Source organism: Anolis carolinensis, chromosome 1, assembly GCF_035594765.1.
Source record: "Anolis carolinensis isolate JA03-04 chromosome 1, rAnoCar3.1.pri, whole genome shotgun sequence".
In the NCBI taxonomy this organism is placed as follows: Eukaryota; Metazoa; Chordata; class Lepidosauria; order Squamata; family Dactyloidae; genus Anolis; species Anolis carolinensis.
Genome location: NC_085841.1, coordinates 87,672,798 through 87,697,930, shown reverse-complemented (window position 1 = coordinate 87,697,930; position 25,133 = coordinate 87,672,798). Strand labels below are relative to the sequence as shown.

Sequence of the window (25,133 nt, the reverse complement as noted above, 5' to 3'; positions counted from 1 at the left end):
GAAGAGAAGGCTGAGAGGAGATATGATGCGGGCCATGTATAAATATGTGAGGGGAAGTCATAGGGAGGAGGGAGCAAGCTTGTTTTCTGCTGCCCTGCAGACTAGGACACGGAACAATGGCTTCAAACTACAGGAAAGGAGATTCCACTTGAACATCAGGAAGAACTTCCTCACTGTGAGATCTGTTCAGCAGTGGAACTCTCTGCCCTGGAGAGTGGTGGAGGCTCCTTCTTTGGAGGCTTTTAAGCAGAGGCTGTATGGCCATCTGTCGGGAGTGCTTTGAATGCGATTTTCCTGCTTCTTGGCCGAATGGGGTTGGACTGGATGGCCCACGAAGTCTCTTCCAACTCTGATTTTATAAATTCCTAATTGGAATTATGGGACGAATTGTGGGAGTTGAAGTCCAGAACATCTGGAGGGCTCAAGTTCGCCCATGCCTGGTGTAATAATGGCCTTCAAATAACAACTGTAGAAGATGTCACCTCTTTAAAGGATTGATGTATTTGGGGAAGGCGGGCAGTATTTTGGTATTCCTGCCAGGAAGGGCGGGGGAATTTGAAAGGAGGAGGAGTCGCTTCGGTTTTGCACACGGCCCCATCACTTGCATTGCATCATGGGAGTCGTAGTTCCTCCACAAGGGCGCGATTCTAAATCTTCGGCGGCGTTCTTTCTTGACCCTTCCGCCATCCCGTAGCAACAGCTTCCCTCTGGTTTCCTAGATATGGTTCTGCGGTTGTTGCTCCGAGCGCTGCGCGCTTCCTGCCTCGCCGCTCCGCCTATTGGTCGCCGGATCCCCCTTTGCTCGCCAGCGCCCCCGGCGGCTGGGCGAGGAACGGCCAGCTGTAGGGCGTTCCGAGAACGCGGGCTTCTGTTGGCGGAACCTCAAAGGCTGGCGATGGAGGGCGAAGCCGGAGAGGAGGAGTCGCCTGTCCTGCCTGCGACCAGCGGGCAGATCGGTGAGGAGGAGAGAGGAGAACGCGGACAGTCCCCCTATTCATCCCCAAAATAAAAGGCGGTGGAGGGAGAGAAAGAAAGGACCTTAAAACCTAGATCCAGCTCAGTGTTTCCCAAAGCCGGGCCTTCTATGTGTTTTGGACTTCAGCTCCCAGAGTCCCTACTCGTTGACTGAAGCAGCTGAGGATTCTGGGAGTTGAAGTCCAAAAACCCCAGAGGACAAGCCTTTGGGGATTACACTGTAGAATGGATGCAGTTTGACACCACTTTCACTGCCTTGGCTTGAGGCTATGGAATCCTGTGAACTGTAGTTTTACACGCCTTCTCTGCCAAACAGTAAAACTACAATTGGCAAGATTCCCCTAGCATTGAGCCATGGCAGGGAAAGTGGTGTCAGACCGCACTATTTCTGCAATATGAATGCACCTCTTTCCTCTAGGGAAGAATCATATGCAACATTATTTCGCGCCCTTGTGGAATACACATTATTTATTTATAATTTATTTATTTACGCTATTTCCATCTATCCCGAAGAGGACTCAAGGCAGCTTTACAAATTGGCAAATCACATCATCCATTAGCATAAACCGGGTCGTTCCTATAGCCATAACATGTCATTCCATATCTGATTATTGCACAGGCTCTCTGAAGGCCACAGAGCCATATTTTTACTCTCATACGGAAGATCAGGAGGGAGGGGGCTGATCTGGTGTCCCTGGGGAGGGAGTCCCCACCAATTGATCCTGTGAAGAAGGCAGGACCGAGAACAGGGCCTCCCCAGATTATCATAAACTCTGTGATGGTATGAAGGTCATTGTATACATCTATATATATAAAAGAGTGATGGAATTCGAGCACCGAGCAAAACAACAAAAGTAAAGGGCCCCCAACCTCGAAATTTGAGAACACAACCCATCATCCACGCCTTAAGGTTGAAACAACACAAACTCACTTCACGCAGCTCCACATGGAGAGAACCCACAACGCCCCATCGGTAGCCATGCCCGGGAGGGAAACAGAAACTATAATGGCCGCCGGCAACAGGGAAGGCAGGCAAAGGGAAAAAGCTGTCCCCTGGGTTCTAGCGCCCGCCCATCATCCGAATTATTTCTCTCCATATACTCTCCCTTCTACAATATCCAACCCATTTTAACACTCAATATTTTAAATATATGCTATCAACCATGACAATCAACACAGTCTGACTCCTAATATTATAATAAGCTTAAAATCACAACACAAAATAAAAAACAACACTCTTAAAACACAGGAATGCCAGACACTAAACAATCACGGCCAGCTAACACCTCCCACCATCTGCCATGCAGGACACAATCCAAGCACTCCCAACAGATGGCCACCCAGCCTCTCAATAATAATAATAATAATAATAATAATAATAATAATAATCTATATATATAAAATGATAAAGTTGTTTGCGCAGTGACTATAACAACAAAACTAAACATCCCAGAAATACGAAATTTGGCAACACAATGCAAAAGGCTTGCCTCCAGGTTACAACAACACAACCACACCACAAAACCACAATCCAGACCCACAAAACTCACAACAACGCATCATGCGATAACAACACAACTAAACGCCCCAGAAATACAAAACTTGGCAACACAATGCAAAAGCCTTGCCTTCCAGTTATAACAACACAACCACACCACAAAACCACACAGGACCCACAAAACTCACAACAACGCATTGTGACTATAACAACACAACTAAACACCCCAGAAATACGAAACTTGGCAACACAATGCAAAAGCCTTCCCTCCAGGTTGTAACAACACAACCACACCACAAAACCACAATCCAGACCCATAACACTCACAACAACGCATCGTGACTATAACAACACAACTAAACGCCCCAGAAATACGAAACTTGGCACACAACTAAACGCCCCAGAAATATAAAACTTAATAGCACAACACAAAAGCCTTGCCTCCCAGTTGTAACAACACAGCCACACCACAAAACCACAATCTGGACCCACAAAACTCACAACAATGCATCGTGACTATAACAACACAACTAAACGTCCCAGAAATACGAAACTTGGCACACAACTAAACGCCCCAGAAATATAAAACTTGACAACACAACACAAAAGCCTTCCCTCCAGGTTGTAACAACACAACCACACCACAAAACCACAATCCAGACCCATAACACTCACAACAACGCATCGTGACTATAACAACACAACTAAACGCCCCAGAAATACGAAACTTGGCACACAACTAAACGCCCCAGAAATACAAAACTTGACAACACAACACAAAAGCCTTTTCTCCTGGTTGTAACAACACAACCACACCACAAAACCACAATCCGTACCCACAAAACTCACAACAACGCATCATGACTATAACACAACTAAACGCCCCAGAAATACAAAATTTGACAACACAACGCAAAAGCCTTGCCTCCCAGTTGTAAGAACACAACCACAACACAAAACCACAATCCGGACGTACAAAACTCACAACAACGCATCATGACTATAACAACACAACTAAACGCCCCAAAAATACGAAACTTGGCAACACAACACAAAAGCATTCCCTCCCGATTGTAACAACACAACCATACCACAAAACCACAACCCGGACCCACAAAACTCACAACAATGCATAGTGACTATAACAACACAACTAAACGCCCCAGAAATACAAAACTTGGCATACAACTAAACGCCCCAGAAATACAAAACTTGACAACACAACACAAAAGCCTTGCCTCTCAGTTGTAACAACACAACCACACCACAAAACCACAATCCGGACCCACAATACTTACAACAACGCATTGTGACTATAACAAATACAAAATTTGACAACACAACTCATCCACCTCCCCAATCCCTACATTCACACTTGGCCTCCAAAAAAACAATTACAATAATAACAATAACAACAACAATAAGAATCAACACCATCACAGGCAAGAAACAGCCCTAGGCACTGAGGCTGAGAGGCCAAGTCAGTGCTACACTGGGCCTCCAAAAAACAATACAGTAGCATCTAACTTATCCAACTTTCATGACCACTACAACAACAATAATAATAAACACCTACACAGGCAAAAAAAAAAAGACTATTGTACCACAATAAAAATATAAACCGCACTCAGCAGAATCAGACATTACAATTAACAACAAACCAAAGACAACAGGGATCTCAAGCAATTATCAATCAACACAAAAATTGAAGAAGGTAACAGACTTCAAATACTACTACTAATGTGAGCATAAAGAAGGGTGGAGGTCACAGCATAAATACAACCTAATGTAGACTGACCAACACCACCAGACTAAGCCACAGCAACGCGTGGCCGGGCACAGCTAGTAATAATAATAATAATAATAACAACAACAACAACAACAACAACATCATCATACAATCCTAACATTTCTAATATACCGATGATAACGTACTCTATACCTATTCAGAAAACCTACAACATCTCTTATACAACTACAAAATCCCGATGATAACGTACTCTATACCCATTCACAAAAAAACCTACAACATCACTTGCACAACTGCAATATCCCTATGATAACGTACTCTATCCCCATTCACAACACCAACATCTCTTATACAGCTCTAATATACCGATGATAACATACTCTATACCCATTCACAACACCAACATCTCTTATACAGCTCTAATATACGGATGATAACGTACTCTATACCCATTCACAACACCAACATCTCTTATACAGCTCTAATATACCGATGATAATGTACTCTATACCCATTCACAACACCAACATCTCTTATACAGCTCTAATATACGGATGATAACGTACTCTATACCCATTCACAACACCAACATCTCTTATACAGCTCTAATATACCGATGATAATGTACTCTATACCCATTCACAACACCAACATCTCTTATACAACTCTAATATACCGATGATAACATACTCTATACCCCATTCACAACACCTACAACATCTCTTATACAACTCTAACATACCGATGATAACGTACTCTATACCCATTCAAAACACCTACAACATCTCTTATACAACCCTAACATACCGATGATAACGTACTCTATACCCATTCACAACACCTACAACATCTCTTATACAACTCTAACATACCGATGATAACGTACTCTATACCCATTCACAACACCTACAACATCTCTTATACAACTCTAATATACCGATGATAACGTACTCTATACCCATTCACAACACCTACAACATCTCTTATACAACTCTAATATACCGATGATAACGTACTCTATACCCATTCACAACACCAACATCTCTTATACAACTCTAATATACCGATGATAACGTACTCTATCCCCATTCAAAACACCAACATCTCTCATACAACTCTAATATACCGATGATAACGTACTCTATACCCATTCACAACACCTACAACATCTCTTAGACACCATTCATACTTACCTCCAACAGACAAAAACACCCAATAATCACAAATATTGTATATTCACAACCTTTAAGAAATAATATCCCCTAATGACGCAGCGTCTTCAACCGCTAACCTACTCAACTTCTCCAATGAAACGTCGCACGTTTGAATTCGAAAAACGGAGTCAACCCCCACTATTACCCCACCTTCTCCCAACCCAACAGTTCCAAAACATCCAAATATCACTACATCCAATATCATCCAAATAAACAACCAAATATCAGGACTCCTCTGACACAAAACTAACAGCGTTCCATACAGTCATACCACCCACATGACCTCCAAGGACTCTACAAACAATGCCACCTCTTCGACTTACAAATACACATGATCACCAACCCACACACTCACACACGACTGCACTTAATATCAGGAAAAAACCTTGACCCTTTACCTTAACTACCTCCAATTCCTCAATACTTTATTTCCCATACCACCAGACTTTGCCACAGCAACGCGTGGCCGGGCACAGCTAGTACCTTATATACTCATGTAGCGGTCAGAGTTTGGGGCTAAAATTGTGGATTTTAATATGTCCCATGCATAAGATGAGGGTCATTCCATAGAGAGGGAAAAGCTTCAGTGCGACCTCAGGGACCAGCCACCCCTGGCCACAGCCATAATTTCCCTGCCTAAGCATTCAAAAAGGTTAGAAGGGCACAGAGATTAGATGGGGTCAGAGCTTTTTAAAGGTTCTCCCAGGACAGACTAAGCTTTTGCCACTCTGCTCAGAGGTTGGTTCCTTTTTAAAATTAGAGTTTTGACTATAATTTTTAGTTTTCTACATGAATACATAGGGTAGTTATTATGATGGCATCCATGCATGTAGGTCCTTTACATGTGCAGAGGGAAAGAATTCTACAGGCATGCCTTTATTCTAAGGCAAGCAAAATCCAACATGGGTTTTTGTATGCCAAAGGTAGGATAGTACATCTGCTCCCACCCTCATGCGAATTCCAAGGAGGTCTATGTGTGAGAAATAGTTCTAGAAGTGTACTCTTTCAGCATGGAGAGCAAGCTCACTGGGGAGTCCAGGTTAGCCTCACACTAGAGAAATAGCTCCTTAATCAATAAGCAGCTTACAGTCACAATAGTTCCTGTACAGCTTCCAGGATCAGATAACAGCTACCTTGTTATCCTTCCCTTGCTGCTTTACACTGAAGCCAATTAGCACCTAATCAGGTGACTTATCTTTTCTAGTACTAGAGACACTATAAGGGGCACTAATAATCTGCAGCAAGCAAGGGTTTTTTAAAAACACATTTCTTTTATCAATTTTCTTTACATCTCACAAGATAATAACATGCCGTCTGGTTCTAAATTTCCTTGTTTAGAATTTGGAATTTTCAAGCTTGACCATGGAGCTCTGAAAAATTTGTGTTTTATATTCATGATCTCTGATATACAGAAATCTGACAAGAAGCATCTTGTATTCTGCTGTTCTCTTTAGATATTGTAGTTATCTGTTTATGTCCACAGTTCATTGTTCCATTAAGGATTCAGATGAAATGTGGTACTTTTCCCCATTTTCAAAGACATGCTTCATGTTATGAACAAAATGGCCCTGAATTCTGAAATAAATATGCAAAGGATATACAGGGTATCCAAAATTGTAATTATAAAAATAACTTTTGGATAATTACTTGAGTAAAATTAAACCTTATCTGAAAGCAAAGCTCCACCATATTTGTTCAGAAGTGTTTCATTTTGAATTCAGTGAGAGTCAAGCTGTAGTCTTATGAGAATAAGTCCTGTATGGGATTTACTTTTGTGTAACCACGTACTATAAAGGATTGTAGTATAAGTTTTGTAAATGTGTTTTGTACTGTATATAGCGAAGATGTTCACAAGTAAATTAAGTGTGTTCTATTGCTCTGATTTGTTGTTAATTGCCCTCAAGTTGACTTATGCAACCCTATGTATGAAGGAAATTCAAGTTATCCTGTCATCTGCAGCCCTGCTCAGATCTTGCAAAGTCAAGGTAGATAGATTGAGTCTATCTACCTTGAATGTGGTCTTCCTGTTTTCTTTCTGTCTTGCTAAGCATTATTGTGTTTTCTAATGAATCGTTCTCAGATGTCTGCTGCTCTCGTAACCTGCTTCAAATAGAGAATATGAGCTGAAAAGTGGTGTGTTCTTTAATTTTTACTTTATTATAATCACAGTTGAAAACTAATTTGAAGCAAATCAATTTTTCCACAACCTTCAGAGATGATGATGATGATGATGATTATGTTTATTTGCACCCCACTTTTTCTCTCCACAAAGGAGAAGCAACTTTATCAGCTACCAGTTTACAGAATTAAAACCAAAATGAGAACTTTTTGATAAAGATATTTGTTAATTTTAATTTTGTGAATTACTTAAAAGAATTATATCCTGCCTTCCAATGCAGGTTTCCAAGGCACAGAGGGCAAACATAATAAGAATAGTCAACCATGAAAGCTAAAGTCAGAGAGCCATATGAACAAAGGTTAAGAAGTGAAAGCAGGAATAAAATTTGTCATCCATTAAATAGCCAAAGAATCACATTATATTCACCTGACAATGAAAAGGTCATTGAATCAATGTCAGCTTAGTGTCATGGAAATGGATGATGTGTAAATGGCAGAGAGCATGCTTTTTCTACAAAAGGTTTCAGTTTCAGTTCTTGGTATCTTCTGACAGACACCGGAGGCTACCAGGCATAGATAATACTGAACCAGATGGACAAATAGTTTAACTCAGGATTAGACAGTTTCTTATGTCCCTCTTCACAAGATTGCTCTGCCCCAAAAGTGTATTTTGTGGTACCATCTAGCCGGGGCCGGCCTAAGGTAATTTTTAAGTGTAGGCGAACAGAATTTTGGCGCCCCCCCCCCCAAAAAAAAACCAATCACTGAAAAATAAAAGCGTTGGATAAGAGAAAATGTTGGATAATAAGGAGGGATTAAGGAAAAGCCTATTAAACATCAAATTACATTATGATTTTACAAATTAAGCACCAAATCGACAGAAAAAGCAGTTCAGCACATGGCAATGTTATATAAGTAAATTTAGCACCAAACATTGAACTGGGATATAGGGCAATGTGAACTCTGATAACCCAGTTCAGAACAGATATTGTGAGATTTTTCGGCCTTGATATTCTGGGTTATATGGCACACAGCCATATAACCCAGAATATCAAGGCAGATAATCCACATTATCTGCTTTGAATTGGATTATATGGCAGTGTAGACTCAGATAACCCAGTTCAAAGCAGATATTGTGGGTTATTCTGCCTTGATATTCTGGGTTATATGGCACACAGCCAGGGCTGGCCCTAGGTAATTTTCAAGTGTAAGATAAAACAGTATTTTGCCCCCCCCCCCCCCCCCAATGCAATGAGAGTGGAAGAAGAGAGCCATGGAGATAAATAGCAAAGATAATAGGCTTCTTGTTGAAGACGAATCACTCAATTTGTTGTATCCAGAACAGAATAATAGAGTTGGAAGATATAGATATGTATTAATGAAATAAAAATGAATCTCTTGTTTGCACTTGTGTGTCTTGTACCATTAATCTGTGTTGGGTAATGTTTCATGTATTTTAATTTTGTTTTAATGATTCCTTTGTAGGTTTAATTCTATTTTAATGCTTATAGTTTGCTTTGGACTATTTTAAGAGGGAAAAGTGGTATACAGTATACGTTAATAGTAATATCAAAAATAAAATATAGTATCCTATCAATAATGCTAATATATCATAACTTCTAGTTTTTAACACATTTTCTAAATGGTTGCTATTTTAATGCGTATGGTCTGCTTTGGAGCATTTTTAGAGGGCAAAAGGTGACATACAGAATAAATAAATATAAGTATAAGATAAAGGTTTTCCCCTGATATTAACTCTAGTTGTGTCCAACTCTGTGGGTTGGTGCTTATCTCCATTTCTAAGCTGAAGAGCCAGCGTTGTCCTTAGACACCTCCAAGGTCATGTGGCTGGCATGACTGCATGGATCACCATTTCCTTCCTGCCAGAGCAGTACCTATTGATCTACTCACATTTGCATGTATTCAAACTGCTAGGAAACCTGATCGGTTTCCTAAGGAGTCATAGGATCCTAGTATGGGAGAAAGCTGCACTCTAGGATCCACACAGTCAACAGGTGGCCATCCAGCTTTTGCTTTAAAGCAGGCATAGGCAAACTTGGGCCTTCCTTCCAGGTGTTTTGGACTTCAACTCCCACAATTCCTAACAGCCTACAGTATAGCATTTTAGTATTATCTATATATATAAAAGGGTAATGAAATTTCGGCCTAGGACAAAACAAAACTACACATCCCAGAAACACTAAATTTGGCAGCACAACCCCTCATCCATGCCTCTACGTTCATACAACAAAAAGAAAAGAAAAATAAAGTCCTAATTAGAGGGAGAAGAATAATTGTTTTTATCCAGTTGCTGCCAGTTAGAAGGCTAAGCTCTGCCCACTCTTCTACACTGCCTATAAAATACAGATTATCTGATTTTAACTGGATTACAGTATATGTCAGTATAGACTCAAGGCCCTTCCACACAGCTATATTTATATTTATAATCTTATATTATCTGTTTTGAACTGGATTATCTGGATTCTACACTGCCATATAATCCACTTCAGTGTACATTTTATACAGCCTCATATAATCCAGTTCTAAGCAGATAATATAAGATTATAAATATAATATATAATAATTACTGTGATATAATAATACAGAACAATATAATCTCTAAAATCAGGACAGTAAATAAAAAACAACACTCTGAAAGCATAAGCCACAGCAACGCGTGGCCGGGCAAAGCTAGTATATTATATTGTACTAAACCACTATACTGCAATATTATTAGTAATATCACATGTAAAAAAATTCTGGAGGTCCATAGTTGCGAAGTTCCAAATATTTAGAAGATTGGAAACAGATCTAGCAGCAGCTGTACCACTTAAACTACCGTGTCTAGCCCTTTAATACGGTATAATAGTGTATTATTAGTATATTGTATTACATTATAATCACTATTATATGCATATACAATATATTATATTATCAGTATATCATATTAGTATTTTTTTCTTCGTGTACTCTGTGAATGCACACTAATGGAGAAGGCTGGCTCCAACAGATACTCTTCCAAGCTAAAGTTTGAAATTTGGCGGTAACCCCGCCCCTCTCCCCAGAGGGTATAAAGGGCGCCCTCCGCGCTCGCTCTCCAGTTCCTTTTTTTCCGCCGCAAAGCTCACTTCGGACTCTTCGTTCTTATGTCGACTATGTGTTTTAAGCGGTGCACTCAATGTGCCTCTAAGATTCCAGATTCCGACGGTCACGCTAAGTGCCTTTTCTGCCTCGGCGAAAGTCACATCGTCGGTACCTGCCGTTTTTGCCTGGCCTTTACAGCTCAGGCCCGAAGAAATAGGGCTGCGAGACTCCGGGCAGCTCTCTACGAAAAGACTCTTGCTCCTGAGGCTTCTACTTCCACCCCGGCCTCGATGAGGCTTCTACTTCCACCCTGGTCTCAGATTCCACCTGAACATCAGGAAGAACTTCCTCACTGTGAGAGCTGTTCGACAGTGGAACTCTCTCCCCGGGGCCGTGGTGGAGGCTCCTTCCTTGGAGGCTTTTAAGCAGAGGCTGGATGGCCATCTGTCGGGGGTGCTTTGAATGCGATTTCCTGCTTCTTAGCAGGGGGTTGGACTAGATGGCCCATGTGGTCTCTTCCAACTCTACTATTCTATGATTCTATGATTCTATGATGGCGTCCAGGCCTGCTCCGTCGGTATCATCCAAGGCCTCGAAAACTTTGAGAGCTAAACCGGCCAAACCACCCTGCATGGTGACTACAGCCACAGTTTTGACCCGGTCGGGCAAAATGGGCCCTTCATCGACTTCGAGTTCGGTAACTTCGGCCATTTCCGCTCGATCCCGCCTGGCTTCGCCGCCATCTTCTTCCGCCATGAAGATTGCCTTTAAGAGGGCCCAGGAGGAATCCAGATGAGCCCAGTCTGACTCGGCAGCTGTGTGCCCAATTCCACCGACACCGGGAAAATCGCTAAGGGTCGCGTCAAAGCAACCTCCAGCAAAGAAGCAAATGATCCAGAGGTCGTCCTCCTCAGCTTCTTCGAAAAAGGACGTCCCCTCCTCTGTGGCCTCCTCCAGGAGATCCTCCCCTATCCAACCAGCGCAACGCCTCCGCTCTTCTTCTTCTCCTCATGGTCAGTCCTCGGATGCGGATGCTCAAGCCTCTCCCGACCGGTCGGTCAGGACAGTTATTAAGGCTCCCCAGCCAGCGCCATCACGCCCTCTGGCTCGACAAGAGCTTTCCCCTCCGGCTCAGACACCCGAGAGGGGTAGACAGATGACGCGCCTAGCCCGTGCCGCCCAGGCTTCTGCGTCCAAGGGCGTTCGTCCACAGCCGGCTCCTGCTGCTCTTGAGGTGATACCTCAACAGGATTCTGCGCTTGTTTCTCCTCCCCGGTCCCCTCAAGGGCCCGAGGAGGATGACCCCGATATCGAACACCCCGAGTCGATCCTCTCCGCCTCGGTTGTCTCTCTCGGTCTCGACCTCTCCCCGCCTCACGACGCCTACGAGGTCGACCCACCTTCTCCGACGGATAATATCCGGGCTTTCTCCGATCAGATGGTCAGAATGGCAGACGCTCTGGGGATGGAAATTAAACAAACCTCAAAAGCTGTTACCGACCCTGTTTTCAAAAGGGTCCAGGCTCAAGCCCCGCCAGCCACCTTGCTGCCTTTTCTTCCATACCTCCTGGACATAATCCAGGCATCTTGGAAGACTCCATCTTCGATACCTCCAACCTCTAAGAAAATAGAGGCCTGGTACCGAACCGATGATGAAGCCCTGGAATGGCTCAAACATCACCCTGATCCAAATTCCATGGTGGTAAAGGCCTCCCAGTCGTCGGGTCGACAGTCCAACTCCCCTGCCGACAGGGAGGGCAAAAGATTCGATGCCGTAGGCCGCAAGCTCTACTCCGGCGCTCTCCTCCTTTGCCGCATGGCGAACTACGGAGCCTGTATGGGAGCTTATCAACAGATCCTCTGGGAAAAAGCCCAACCTTTCTTCGCCAAACTTTCCGACGAAGATCGGTCAGTTCTCTCAACCCTCCAGCAGGAGGCGGACTCCCTTGCACACCACCAAATCCAAATGGCTAAGCACACCGGCGATACCGCCGGAAAGATGATTGCCCACGCAGTTGCGATCAGACGGCATGCATGGCTTCGGTCCTCAGGACTCTCTTCTTCCTCTCGACAAGTGATCGAAGACCTTCCCTTCGACACTCAGGGTCTTTTCAACTCAGGTACTGATGACAAACTGAAGTCCAATCATGACTTCAAGATCCTCGCAGCAAAGTGCGGGACCGATCAGCCTCAGGCTCAGCGGACCCGATGGTTCCCTCAACGATACCGTCGCTACCCTCAGCCTTTTCGTCACCAACCGTTTCGACGCTCGTCGAGCTTGAGTCACCACAGTCAGCAGCAACAACCTCGCCGCCAGCACCAGGTCCCGAAAGGTCAGGGCAAGGGTGCTACAGCTATGCCACAACCCCAACGACGGGCCTGACGCCCACTCTCTTGAGGCCTTTTCTACCTTCACTACTACTGCCACTACCATGCCTTTCCTAAGCTCCGACCAGAACTTTCCTCTCTGCTCTTTCCGCGATCGCCTAGCTCCTTTCTACCACGAATGGGAGTCTATCACCTCAGATGCCTGGGTTCTCCGCATTGTCAGAGACGGCTATGCCTTGGAATTCGAAACTTTGCCCCCCACGGGTCACATCCTCCACACCGACCCTTCACCGGAGATATGCTCCGAGGTCAACTCCCTTCTGGCGAAGGGCGCAATCCAGCCTTCTCCTTCCGAGCAGGACACTCGAGGTTTCTTCTCGAGATACTTTACAGTTCCCAAGAGGGGCGGAGGTCTTCGGCCCATCCTCGACCTGCGAGCCTTAAACCTCTTCATTCTGCCTTCAAAATTTCGAATGGTCTCGGTAGCCTCCATTCTCCCAATGCTCCGACACGGAGACTACTTTGCCTCTATAGACTTACGCGATGCGTATTTCCACGTCTCGGTACGCCGATCTCACAGGCGCTTCCTCTCCTTCAAGCTCCTGGGACAGTCTTACCAGTTCACAGTTCTCCCTTTCGGCCTCGTCACGGCCCCAAGGGTCTTCATGAAGGTGGTCGCCGTGGTGGCAGCGCACCTAAGGAAACAGGGCATAATGGTCTTTCCTTATTTGGACGATTGGATGATTGTCGCATCCGACCCCTCATCCCTTCAAAACCACGTGTCTCAAGCTCTCTCTCTTCTACAACGGCTGGGCCTTCAGTTGAATGTCGAAAAGTCCTAACTCCTCCCGGCCACAGAAATCCGCTTCATCGGAGCTCTCTTCAACTCCATCGCGGAAACTGCCTCCCTACCGAAGGACAGGTTCCTAGCCCTTCAACAACACCTTTCTCTCCTCCTCCGCAACCGCAGGATCCAAGCCCACTCTATCCAGGTTCTTCTGGGTCACATGGCCTCCACGGTCATGGTCACTCCTTTCGCCAGACTGCGTCTCAGACCTCTCCAAAGATGGTTTATAGACTCTTTCAAACCCCATCGGCATCCGAGCTCAATATTTCTCACGGTACTGAACCAAGTTCGCCTTTCCCTGCATTGGTGGCAGGACCCAGCGAACGTTTGTGTGGGACTTCCCTTCCATCCCCCCCTTCCGTCAGTCACCATCACGACCGACGCCTCCAATTTTGCGTGGGGAGCTCACATGTCAAACCTCACTGTCAGGGACCTTTGGTCCATCCAAGAGAAGTCTCACCACATAAACTTTCTAGAACTGTTGTCAATCTTCAAAGCTCTCCGGGCGTTTGCTCGCTTTCTTCCCCACAAGTCTGTTCTGATCCAAACGGACAACGTAGTAGCTATGTACTACATCAACAAACAAGGAGGTACGGGCTCGAGGAACCTGATGGCTCTCTCAATGGACATTTGGCTATGGTGCATAGCGAGACACATAACCCTCTCGGCGGTTCACCTACCAGGTGCTCAAAACACGCTAGCAGACTCTCTAAGCAGAATGACGACCTCCCCCCACGAGTGGCGTCTCGATCCCGAAATCCTGAAATTCGTCTTCGACGATTGGGGCTGGCCAGCTCTAGACCTTTTTGCCTCCCCCTCGAACGCTCAACTTCCTCGCTTCGGAGCGAGACTACCTCCAAACTCGACTCCGGGCTGTCTGGGAGACGCGTTTCTCCTCGACTGGACTCTCGAACCCGTCTATCTTTTTCCTCCCTTCCCTCTCATCTCGAGGGTAATAGAGAGACTCTATCTAACGCCGACATCGGCCATCCTGATCGCCCCTGCATGGCCATGCCAGCCGTGGTACCCAACTCTACTCCGGATGTGTACGGATCCTCCTCGCACTCTCCCAACTCTCCCTCATCTACTATCTTCACAGAGGGGACAGGTCCTCCATCCCGACGTCCCGTCCCTACACCTAACTGCCTGGAGGATACTTCTTTAAATTCTCTCCACCCAGACCTGCAGGCAATCCTTCGTGCTGCCCATAAGCCAGCCACATCAAAGGCCTATGCTTACAAGCTTGCAAAATTTCAAACCTTCCTTCGGGACCGACACGTCGATCCCTCCTCTACTTCGATCCTGCTGGTCCTGGACTTCCTACTTTCTCTTGCGGATCGTCAACTCTCTCTGGCCTCGATAAAATCCTATCTCGCTGCTCTCTCCTGGCATTTCCAACGTCAAGGACAACCCTCTCTTTTCTAACAACCTCATTAAGACCTTTCTTCGAGGTTACAACAACCTCCATCCTCCAGTTCAACCTCCGACCCCCGGATGGAGCCTCGAACTCGTTATTTCTCAACTGGCTTCAGCTCCTTTTGAACATATGGCCTCCGCCGACCTTCACCTTCTCTCTTGGAAGACTGCCTTCCTAGTCGCTATCACCTCTGCGCGCAGGCCTTCGGAACTGGCTGCTCTTCGGGTGGACGAACCCTACCTCCGTTTCCACCACGACAGGGCTGTTCTTCGCCCGGACATCACCTTCCTACCTAAGGTGGTCTCTGCTTTTCACCTTAACCAGGACATAATACTCCCTGCTTTCTTTCCTAATCCTTCTTCTTCTTTGGAGCGGAGACTTCATCTCCTGGATGTCAGAAGAGCCCTCCTTTTCTACAAGGACAGGACTAAGGACATACGTAAGTCGCCTAGACTTTTTGTGGCTTATGCTACCCATAAGCTGGACGAACCACTTTCTTCTCAAAGACTCTCACACTGGATTGCTCAGGCTATCGAACTCGCTTACCAGCTGGCTAAACGCCAACCCCCCCTTCGATCCGCCCTAGATCAACGAGGGGCCTTTCCACTTCTACTGCCTTCCTGAGGGGTGTCCCTCTCAACTCCATCTGTCGAGCGGCTATCTGGTCCACTCCATCCACCTTTGTTTCACACTACAGGATGGACTCAAAGAACCTCAGGGACTCGGCCTTCGCTAGGTCTATCCTTTCCTCCTGCCTTTCCTAACGTTACTTGCCTTGCTCAGAGCCAGTTTCGCTGTTTTTTCTTTACAAGTTCACCGATGTCATTCAGCCTTTATTTCACATGATATGTTCATGGGTTCATTAATGTAGTGCTTGTGTACTATACTTACCCACGACACTGTAATGTATTTCCTGAATACCTCTACCTCTGTTTCAGGGAATCGGTCTATATGTACCTCTGTAATTCTTACAGACTATCGCTCACATACAATGTTGTGATTATGTTCTGGATCCTAATAACTAGGATCGGTTCTACACTTTATGATGTTACACTGTTTTTGACCATTGCACTTGCATTTGCACTTTGTGCTCAATAAAAGTGTTGTTTGGACACTAAACTCATTGTCGGGTTTGCTATCCCACCTACCTATACCTCAGCTTGCTAGTCTCCATTAGTGTGCATTCACAGAGTACACGAAGAAAAAGGACAGGTTGCTTACCTGTAACCGTGTTTCTTCGAGTGTACTCTGTGAATTCACACAATCCCGCCCTTCCTTCCCCACATGCAAACCTCTCTCTTTCTCGTCGCCTTTGCGGCGTAGGAACTGGAGAGCGAGCGCGGAGGGCGCCCTTTATACCCTCTGGGGAGAGGGGCGGGTTTACCGCCAAATTTCAAACTTTAGCTTGGAAGAGTATCCGTTGGAGCCTGCGCAGGCGCAGCCTTCTCCATTAATGTGAATTCACAGAGTACACTCGAAGAAACACGGTTACAGGTAAGCAACCTGTCCATATATTATTATATTGTATTACATAATAATAATAATAATAATAATAATAATAATAATAATAATAATAATAATACATTACAAAAATCACAAAATATTAGAAAATTCGGAGGGCCCAAGTTTGTCCATGCCTGCTTTAAAGCCTCCAGAGAAGGAGGCCCCACTGTCAGCTCAGCCCCTTCTCTCCATGGAGTCAGAAGTACCTTCACAGCCCCCAAGGCTCGCCTTAAATGCTCGGCCTTCCTGGGGTGAAGAACACGGAGCCTTTGGAAGTGAAGGTCAGCCGGCTGCATGGTGAGGGCTGCGCAGGAGGCAAGAGGGAAGAGCCGGGGCACGAAGGCAGCGCCAAAGAGGCCCGGAGGGAGAGAGAGAGAGGAGGGAGCTGGGAGGGAGCCTTCTGGCCATGTTCCAGAAGCATTCTCTCCTGACATTTCACCCACATTCATGGCAGGCATCCTCAGAGGTTGGGAGGTCTGTTGGAAACTAGGCAAGTGGGGTTTATATATCTGTGGAATGGTATCCAGAGTGGGAGAAAAGAACTCTTTTCTGCTTGATGCAAGTGTGAGTTGCAATTGGCCAGCTTGATTAGCATTAAATAGTCTTGCAGCTTCAAAGCCTGGCTGCTTCCTGCCTGGGGGAATCCTATGTTGAGAGGTGTTAGCTGTCCCTGACTGTTTCATTTCTGGAATTCCTCTTTTTTCTGAGTGTTGTTGTTTGTTTACTGGCCTGATTTTAGAGTTTTTTTTAAACACTGGTTGCCAGATTTTGTTCATATTAATGGTTATTATTTCCACTAACTCCCACAATTCCTAATGTTACAATTGGCCACCTTGATTAGCATTGAATAGCCTTCCAGAGGGCTCAGCCGGGAAGGAAAGGGGGCGGGGCAGGATGCCTGGGGCAGGGAAAGTGGTGCCAAACTGCCTCGGATCCTGTGTGTAGATGCCTCTGAGGAGCACCAGGCAGTGGGAAGGGACCTGGATGGCGGGGGGGGGGGGGGAGGTGGGAAAGTGAGGCAGGAGCGGAGTGGGAGCCCGAGGCATCACTGTCGCCTCACGCTTTCAGTTTTCCTGGAAGCTCTTGGTTACTGTTTAAACTCCCCACCGATCCGATGTGTCTGGGGCCCCGGTTCTCCTGCCCGGCAGCCATTGAGCCCAGGGGCTGCCTTGTTGGTTTATTTTGGGTGTAAGGATGAAATGATGAATCAAGTGTTTTTATTGTTTGCAACTGTGTATACTGGAGATGTGTTCCAGCAACTTAACTGTTAACAGCAGGCTAGTTTGAGTGATAGCCTGCTGCAGGTCGTGACTTCTGGTCTGACAGGACATTCGTCATTCTGTGTGGAATGTGCTCTTGTCAGTAGTATGTGTGTTGCACCCCAAGGCAGCGTGAGCACTGGAAACCAAACAGAGACCAATAATCATATAATATCTTTATTAAAACAATTATAAATTCAGGGATAGATAAGTGGAAATGATGAGTGAGCAATAGTCCTTTATGAGAAGGTATGAATTAGTCCAAAGAGTTGAAAAGAAATGTCCAATATTATTGTCCAAAATCCAGAAACCGAAACACGCTCAAAACTGTTGGAAAGTTCTTGAGCGGGGAAACAACAAGAAAGCAAGAGTGAATAACAAGGTCCAAAAGTCACTAGGAAGTCTTGGATATCAAGGCAGGAACGAGATGAAGCTAAAACCAATCTTGATCAGGAACAAGGCAAGGAAGTGAATTTACTCAGGTTTAAATCGGGAGTCGCGGCTCGGCTTGGCTGCCAGAAACAGGAGACTTGGCTTGGTGAAATCAGGGAACTGGAGTCGGTGAAGTGTTCTCAGGAAATCGCTACGTTGACATTGCAAAGTGCAGTGCAAGACACTTTTATGGAACGAAGATCAGATCTCAACGAAGGGAAACCAAACTCCCCAAAGATTCCCAAGGGAATCCTCTTATCCACAATCCCCTCGAGATGACAAGCGGTTACTCCTTCTAAGCCCTTGTTTTTCTGATATCTGGTGATGCAGAAACTCCCAATTAAGGAAGCATCTGAACTATCAACAGCCGGCAGCTGTAACTGACAGGAGCTCGGAGAAATGGGCAAAAGGTCAGAATAAGCTTCATCCTGGTCAAAGTTCATTTCTGGATCAGGTTCAGAAGCCAAGGGTGGCTGGGGCATGACAATGTGTGTGAGCTGATCAGCAAGGAGAAAGTATGTCTGCAATGAGCCATGGACTTTGTATCTTGTAAATATCTTGCATATACAGTATATTTGGAATAAAGCCTTTGAACCGCTGCGTTCAGCTGATTTGCGACTGAGTTGTTGTTTGTCGGCACTGCTTCTCCGGACAGGCAAGCAGTCTGACTGAGGATGAATTGATGAGAGTCAATGGATCACAAATAAATCAGGGTGCTGCAGAACTGATGTTTTCAAAACCCACCCTGACATGCCTTCCTCTTCCCTTGGGGCAGAAGGCGAGGGGAAAGGGCCGGCGGTGGATATAGGGCTGTGTGGAAGGGCCCCCAGGGACAAAAAAACGTGTTATACAGTGTCATTATTGTTGGGAATCATCCTGGACTACTCAAGTCTAGATGTAGTTAGATAGATGATAGAGTTAGATTGAGGGAATCCTTTCCCTGTTTCCAAAGCATGCCTAGACAGGCTTTACTGTGTTTTCACTCTATCCTGTATACGCCACATCCTTTACTTTGAAGTTAGTAGAAATGTGAATCTTTAGGGACACTAACTTCTCATTGGTCAGAATGTCTTTTATGGCCCCAATAAACTGGACCATGAGGTTGGAACCATTTTGGTTCTCTCTTCTCCCTTTGTTCTTCAAGCTAACAAGAAGCATCCTGCCATCTCTCCTGGATGTTTGTTATTTTTCCTTTCTTATTTTTCCTTAGAAACCAGTCTAGAGTAGTCTAGACAGCTCCCAAGTCTTTCTATCTAAAATGGAATTCTTTTTACCTGAATAAATACTTTTTGAACATTTACTGAGACTCTGCACTCCATTGCCATTCTAAGTTGAAAGGCTTCTCTTGCTCCCCCGCGCGTAAGTAACTGTTGCATTTGAAAGCTTTGCTTTTGCTACTCTGCTGATTTTGGTGGAATCTCCCCCAGAGAGGGTTAAATTGAGTCTAACCGCTCAGAGATTACCACAACAATTATTAGTATAGTAATATTGGTAATAGTATTAGTGAATCCTTCCCTGCACAATTCTTTCCTAGATTCTTTCCCACGTCCAGACTTTTCCTCCTCTTCTATAGACTCCTTTCCCAGCTCAGGACGTCGCCCTCTCCTCTCCCAAGAGGGAATGAAGCGGTGCGGGGGTTTCCTTCAGCCACAAAAGCCTTGCCTGAAGAGCAGAAGGGGCCACCAGACCTGGCTAATAACAGTGCCAGGCTCTCACTTTGCATCGGAAAGGAGCTTCCGAACGCGCCCGAGGTTTCTCTCCACCAGTCCCTGGCCTTCGGAGAGGCTTCGGCTCGAGGCGGGGGCGCCTAGGCTGCCTTTCCGACCCCTCAGCCGGCTTTTCCTCCCCATCTCCCCGCTGGAAGGGAGTTGAGAGACTTTGGCGGCGGGATGCCCCTTCCCGGCCTGCGCTACCCTTCCACCTCTCAACTTCCCTCTGGCTCCAGTTGTCGTACAAGGTGAAGAAAGGAGCAGCACCAAAGCAGGCCAGGGTGCTCGGCTTCAGCCTGCTGAGCAGGCACTAATAATAATAATAATAATAATAATAATAATAATAATAATAAATAAACTTTATTTTTATATCCCGCCCCATCTCCCCGAAGGGACTTGGGGCGGCTCACAACAGGGACAAGCCCGAAAACAACAACACAAGACATTTGACCAACCGAAGCCGAGAGGAGGCGGGGGTGCACGCACATGCATGCACACACGCGCGCGCACCCATGAGTACCTCGACTGCACCCCCTACAGACTGGCACCACAGGCAAGCTCCTAGTTGGCCTTGCCATTGAACCGCCTCTACATCTACCTTATCTTTGAATGTAATGGTACCTGGTAAAGGAGCTCATGAAGTTTTGAGCAAGTTCCAAGTTAGAATAAGACACTATTCAGGGTCATCAGTTTGTGTTGTACCCAAAAAAGCAAATTGAAAGGAGAGTTATTTTTAAAACACCAGTAGGTTTAGTGTAAACAGTGTTACTTAGCAATAAATTAATTGCTAAACCATTTGAAGTTTCTGAGCAATCTTCAAGGTCAGCACCAATTATATTTGACTGAATGATAGAATGGAGTGGAGAAAACTCCTATGTTCTTTTTGGCTGAAAAAAAGCCCAGTAGTGACATCACCACTAAAATACTGATAATAAAAACATGAGTTCTTGTAAGTATGCATAGATATACCAAGTAAAACAAGGCCAGAAATATTTTAATGAACGTATTGAAATGCTCTGTAGTGGCACAACTTGTGCCTCTAAAATGTTTCAGCATTGTAGTATTTCCCAACAATTGCAATTAAGAAATTACTGGGTCGGAACAAGACAGAGAAAAAAATATGGTACAGCGTAGCTTCATCTGATAAAATATGTCTTCTCTAGGTGCTCTACGCGATTCTGTGTTATGCTTCCAACAGAAGTTACCTGAGTTTCACCGAATGATCTAGCACAGAGATTCCCAAATTTTTTCAGCCACAGAGTCCTTTTTGAAGCAAAAGTTTTTCGTGGAGTCCGAATAAATGTTTAGTGTTTAGTTCTGTCTATTTGTATGAGGCATATTACGCGCAATATGTATATGGAAGCATGAATATATGTATATAGGAACTGGGGACAATATTATTCATTATTTAAACCTAAAAAATGATATAACAACTTGTTAAGATATTTGAAATTTTTTACAATGTTACATGTACATCCAAAGTTAATGTGAACAATGTGCCTGCTTCTTTCGGCAGAGTTTGTCAGAATTTAGAAGAGATTCCCTGAAATCTCCCTCCTCACCATCACTCACGAAGCCCCAAGGGCTCCACGGAGCATACTTTGGGAACCCCTGATCTAGCAAATTACTAGAAATAATACCTCTCTAGAAATTTTCTACATCCTCCAGCAAGATTCTGAAGTAACTTCTACAGAAATTATTCATTTCAATAGGGTCTGTGTTCCATGGTTTCTTGTTTTCATTGAAAGTTCAGGAATATATATTCAGTGGATAAAGGTGCCATACTGTATTTTCATTTCAATTATAGGAATAAAATGGGCAATAAAATAACTTGGTTCCATACATGACTGAAGGAACCCCAGCCCTACTTCTCAGGCCAATATAATATGGTTTATATGTTGCTTAACCATATTTGTATGAGTGAGATGGGCTTACCTTGGTGAAGAGGCTTGAAAATCAGAAATGTAATTCTAAACCCTGCAAAAGAGATTCTTGGAAAGCAGCTGGGTTAATGTAATTCTTGTTTTTCAAATGGGGTATCAAAAACAATGCATTTTGCAGTGTTAAGTGAAATGTATTGAATGCTAAGAATGAAGCTGAAAATTGTAATATGGAGGAACAAGCAATTGCTTTGTGAGCAGCTCTGACTGAGTGCCCGAAAAAGTGCCTTGTAGTGAGCTGTGAGTCTGGAACAGAGTTTTATTAGTGATGATTTCATCAGCCTTGAAATCTGAAACCCAGTTCTTTGTTTAAAATGTATTCCAGATGGAAAGCAAATTGTGGGACGGAAGAAAAAGCAAAGAAAAAAACAGAGAAAGAAATCAGACTGTCTTGATGATTCTTTTGACTGTTTGATCATGGAAATGCCATTTGCAGAAGTAGATATTGAGGAAGAGTTTAGCCGTAAGTATGGAAGCTCATCCACAGCTATAATGTACCTGCTTCAGTGTTAGTTTCATAAATAAATACATTTAATAGGGGGTAGATTTCTTCAGTTACTATATCTTGACCTTTGCAGTTACAAATGCCAATGTTGTATCCTGGGAATGTTGTCCTATACCTCTCCTCAAATATCTAATGTTTGCATCTTCCAACCACAAAAATATATTTAGATTCATTTATATTTGTATTCCAACTTCATTGTTGAAGATCATCTGTGAAATAGATGCATCTGATTTACTCTTGATTCAGCTTTGTGGAAATGCATAAACTAGTGGATGAAATATACAATTAAAAACATACAAGCAGATATGGATTTGCTTGAGTAGCAGATTCAGGACAACTAATTAAAGGGCTGATAATAGCTGGATGGTTTGAGAAAACATGACAAAATCTTTTTATAGCTGGGGAAAGCCTCATTAAGCATACTGGCAATCCATTTTGGGATTGGTAATGTTTAAGTTACATCATAAGTTTTTTAAAAAATCACCACAAATTAGATCTAAAAGAAAACATAAAGACAACAAAAAAAATGGAATGCTGTGGTTTGGAAGTGACAACAAGTGCATAAAAATGGAATGACAGAATGCTCCCCATTTCCAGTATGGATGCTACCTCAATGCGTCTGATGCTCTTGGACTAACTTTTTAAAATGTCTGCCTCTTACATGAAAACTCTGAGCTCAAATTATTTAAAATATGAGTTTCCTGTTACTCTCTAGGGCACTTGCCCACTAGCTGGTTAGAGCATGGATGGGGTATATGTGGTCCTCCAGATGTTGGTGTGCAGTGCCCTTTCAATCATAGAGTCTTAGAATTGGAGGGGGCCACAATGACCATCTAGTCCATCCTCCTACCAGCCGGGAATACCCATCTTAGAGCACTCTGGAAATATGCCCATCTAGCATCTGTTTAAAGTTTGATCCAAGAGACATAATTCAGTGAAGTGCTGGATATCGAAATAGATTAGGCTCTCATTGCACCAAAAACCATAATAATGAATATACCAGCTAGTTGATGCTAGATCTACTCACATGTGCTTCTCACAAGAACCATGACAGGTGCTGATGACTGCTAGACAGACCACAAGTTAATCCAATCCACGATGGCTATCAAGACCGCCCCCAAACGCAGACTCCAAGGAAGAAAAATAAGGTGCAAAATGAACACCCAAGCCCCTCCAAACGAGCCCTTCTCCAAATAACACTCAAGGATCATCTACCCACAGAACACCCTGAAAATGTTGAAGAACATTGGAACAAACTGAAGTCCTCCATCATCACAGCCTGCGAAGAAACCATTGGATACCAAACTAAGAAACATCAAGACTGGTTTGACAGTAACGACAAAGAGATCCAACAGCTAATTGATAACAAAAGGAAAGTCTTCCAGACATGGCAGAGGGACACCAACTGTGCTGTTAAGAAAACGATCTATACTAGTGCAAAAGCTGAGGTCCAAATAAGGACCAGAGAGCTCAAGAACATCTGGTGGACAAAGAAGGCTGAAGAAATCCAACACTTTGCAGATACCAATGATGCTCAGGGATTTTTCAAAGCCACAAAGATCATTTACGGACCAAGAAACCATGGCATACAGCCTCTACGCTCATCAGATGGAACCAAACTTCTGAAGGACAAAACATCAATTGCACTACGTTGGAAAGAGCACTACCAGAACCTTCTGAATCGCAGCTCCAATGTAGCTGAAGAGGCCCACTCACAAATCCCACAACAACAAACCAGGGATGAGCTTACCAGCTCACGTCCTCCCTCTTCAAAGAGGGTGGACATGAGCTGATACAACAACTCCACCAGCTCATTGAAAAGATATGGGTGACCGAGAAAATCTCAGCAGACTTCAAGGATGCCACCATCATCACCCTTTTCAAGAAAGGGGATAGAAGAGATTGCGGGAACTATCGCGGTATCTCCCTTCTAACCTCCGCTGGGAAAATCCTCGCAAGAATCCTTGCAAACTGCCGTCTCCCTGTCTCAGAAGACACCCTCCCAGAATCCCAGAACGGCTTCCGCCCCTCCAGAGGAACAGTGGACATGATCTTCACTGCATGATAGCTCCAAGAAAAATGCAGGGAACAAAACCAACCTCTGTACATGGCATTCATTGACCTTGCGAAGGCATTCAACACAGTGAATTGCAGCGTTCTCTGGACCATCCTCCAAAAAATCAGGTGCTCTGACAAATTTGTGAACATCCTGCGGCTCCTCCATGATGACATGATGGCAACAGTCTTGGACAGTAACAGCTCGCAAAGTGACCCATTTAAGGTGGAATCGGGTGTTAAGCAGGGATGTGTTATTGCCCCTACCTTATTTTCCATCTTCATCGCTATGATACTTCACTTGGTTGATGGGAAGCTTCCCACCGGAGTGGAAATCATCTATTGGACAGATGGCAAGCTATTTAACATCAGCAGACTGAAAATTAAAACCAAGGTCACCAGAACATCTATTATAGAATTCCAATATGCCGATGACAATGTAGTCTGTGCGCACTCAGAAGAAGACCTACAAACCACTCTAAACACCTTCGCAGAAGCA

At 44.4% G+C, this 25,133-nt stretch overlaps 1 protein-coding gene across 8 annotated transcripts in view; it reads left to right on the top strand.

Moving 5' to 3' along the window:
- The first annotated feature begins 624 nt into the window (after window positions 1-624).
- The window catches only part of akap7 (A-kinase anchoring protein 7), a 124,925-nt gene continuing 100,416 nt past the window's right edge, over window positions 625-25,133 (top strand). For 3 of the 8 annotated variants that reach the window (XM_062978666.1, XM_062978664.1, XM_062978670.1), the window contains exons 1-2: window positions 636-956; window positions 22,400-22,537. In XM_062978666.1, coding sequence (XP_062834736.1) covers window positions 722-956; window positions 22,400-22,537 — 373 coding nt within the window. In that variant the 5' untranslated portion in view covers window positions 636-721. Of the gene's footprint in view, window positions 957-22,399; window positions 22,538-25,133 lie in introns of all 8 variants that reach the window. The other 5 variants (XM_062978655.1, XM_062978661.1, XM_062978658.1 and 2 more) reach the window with 5 other exon arrangements.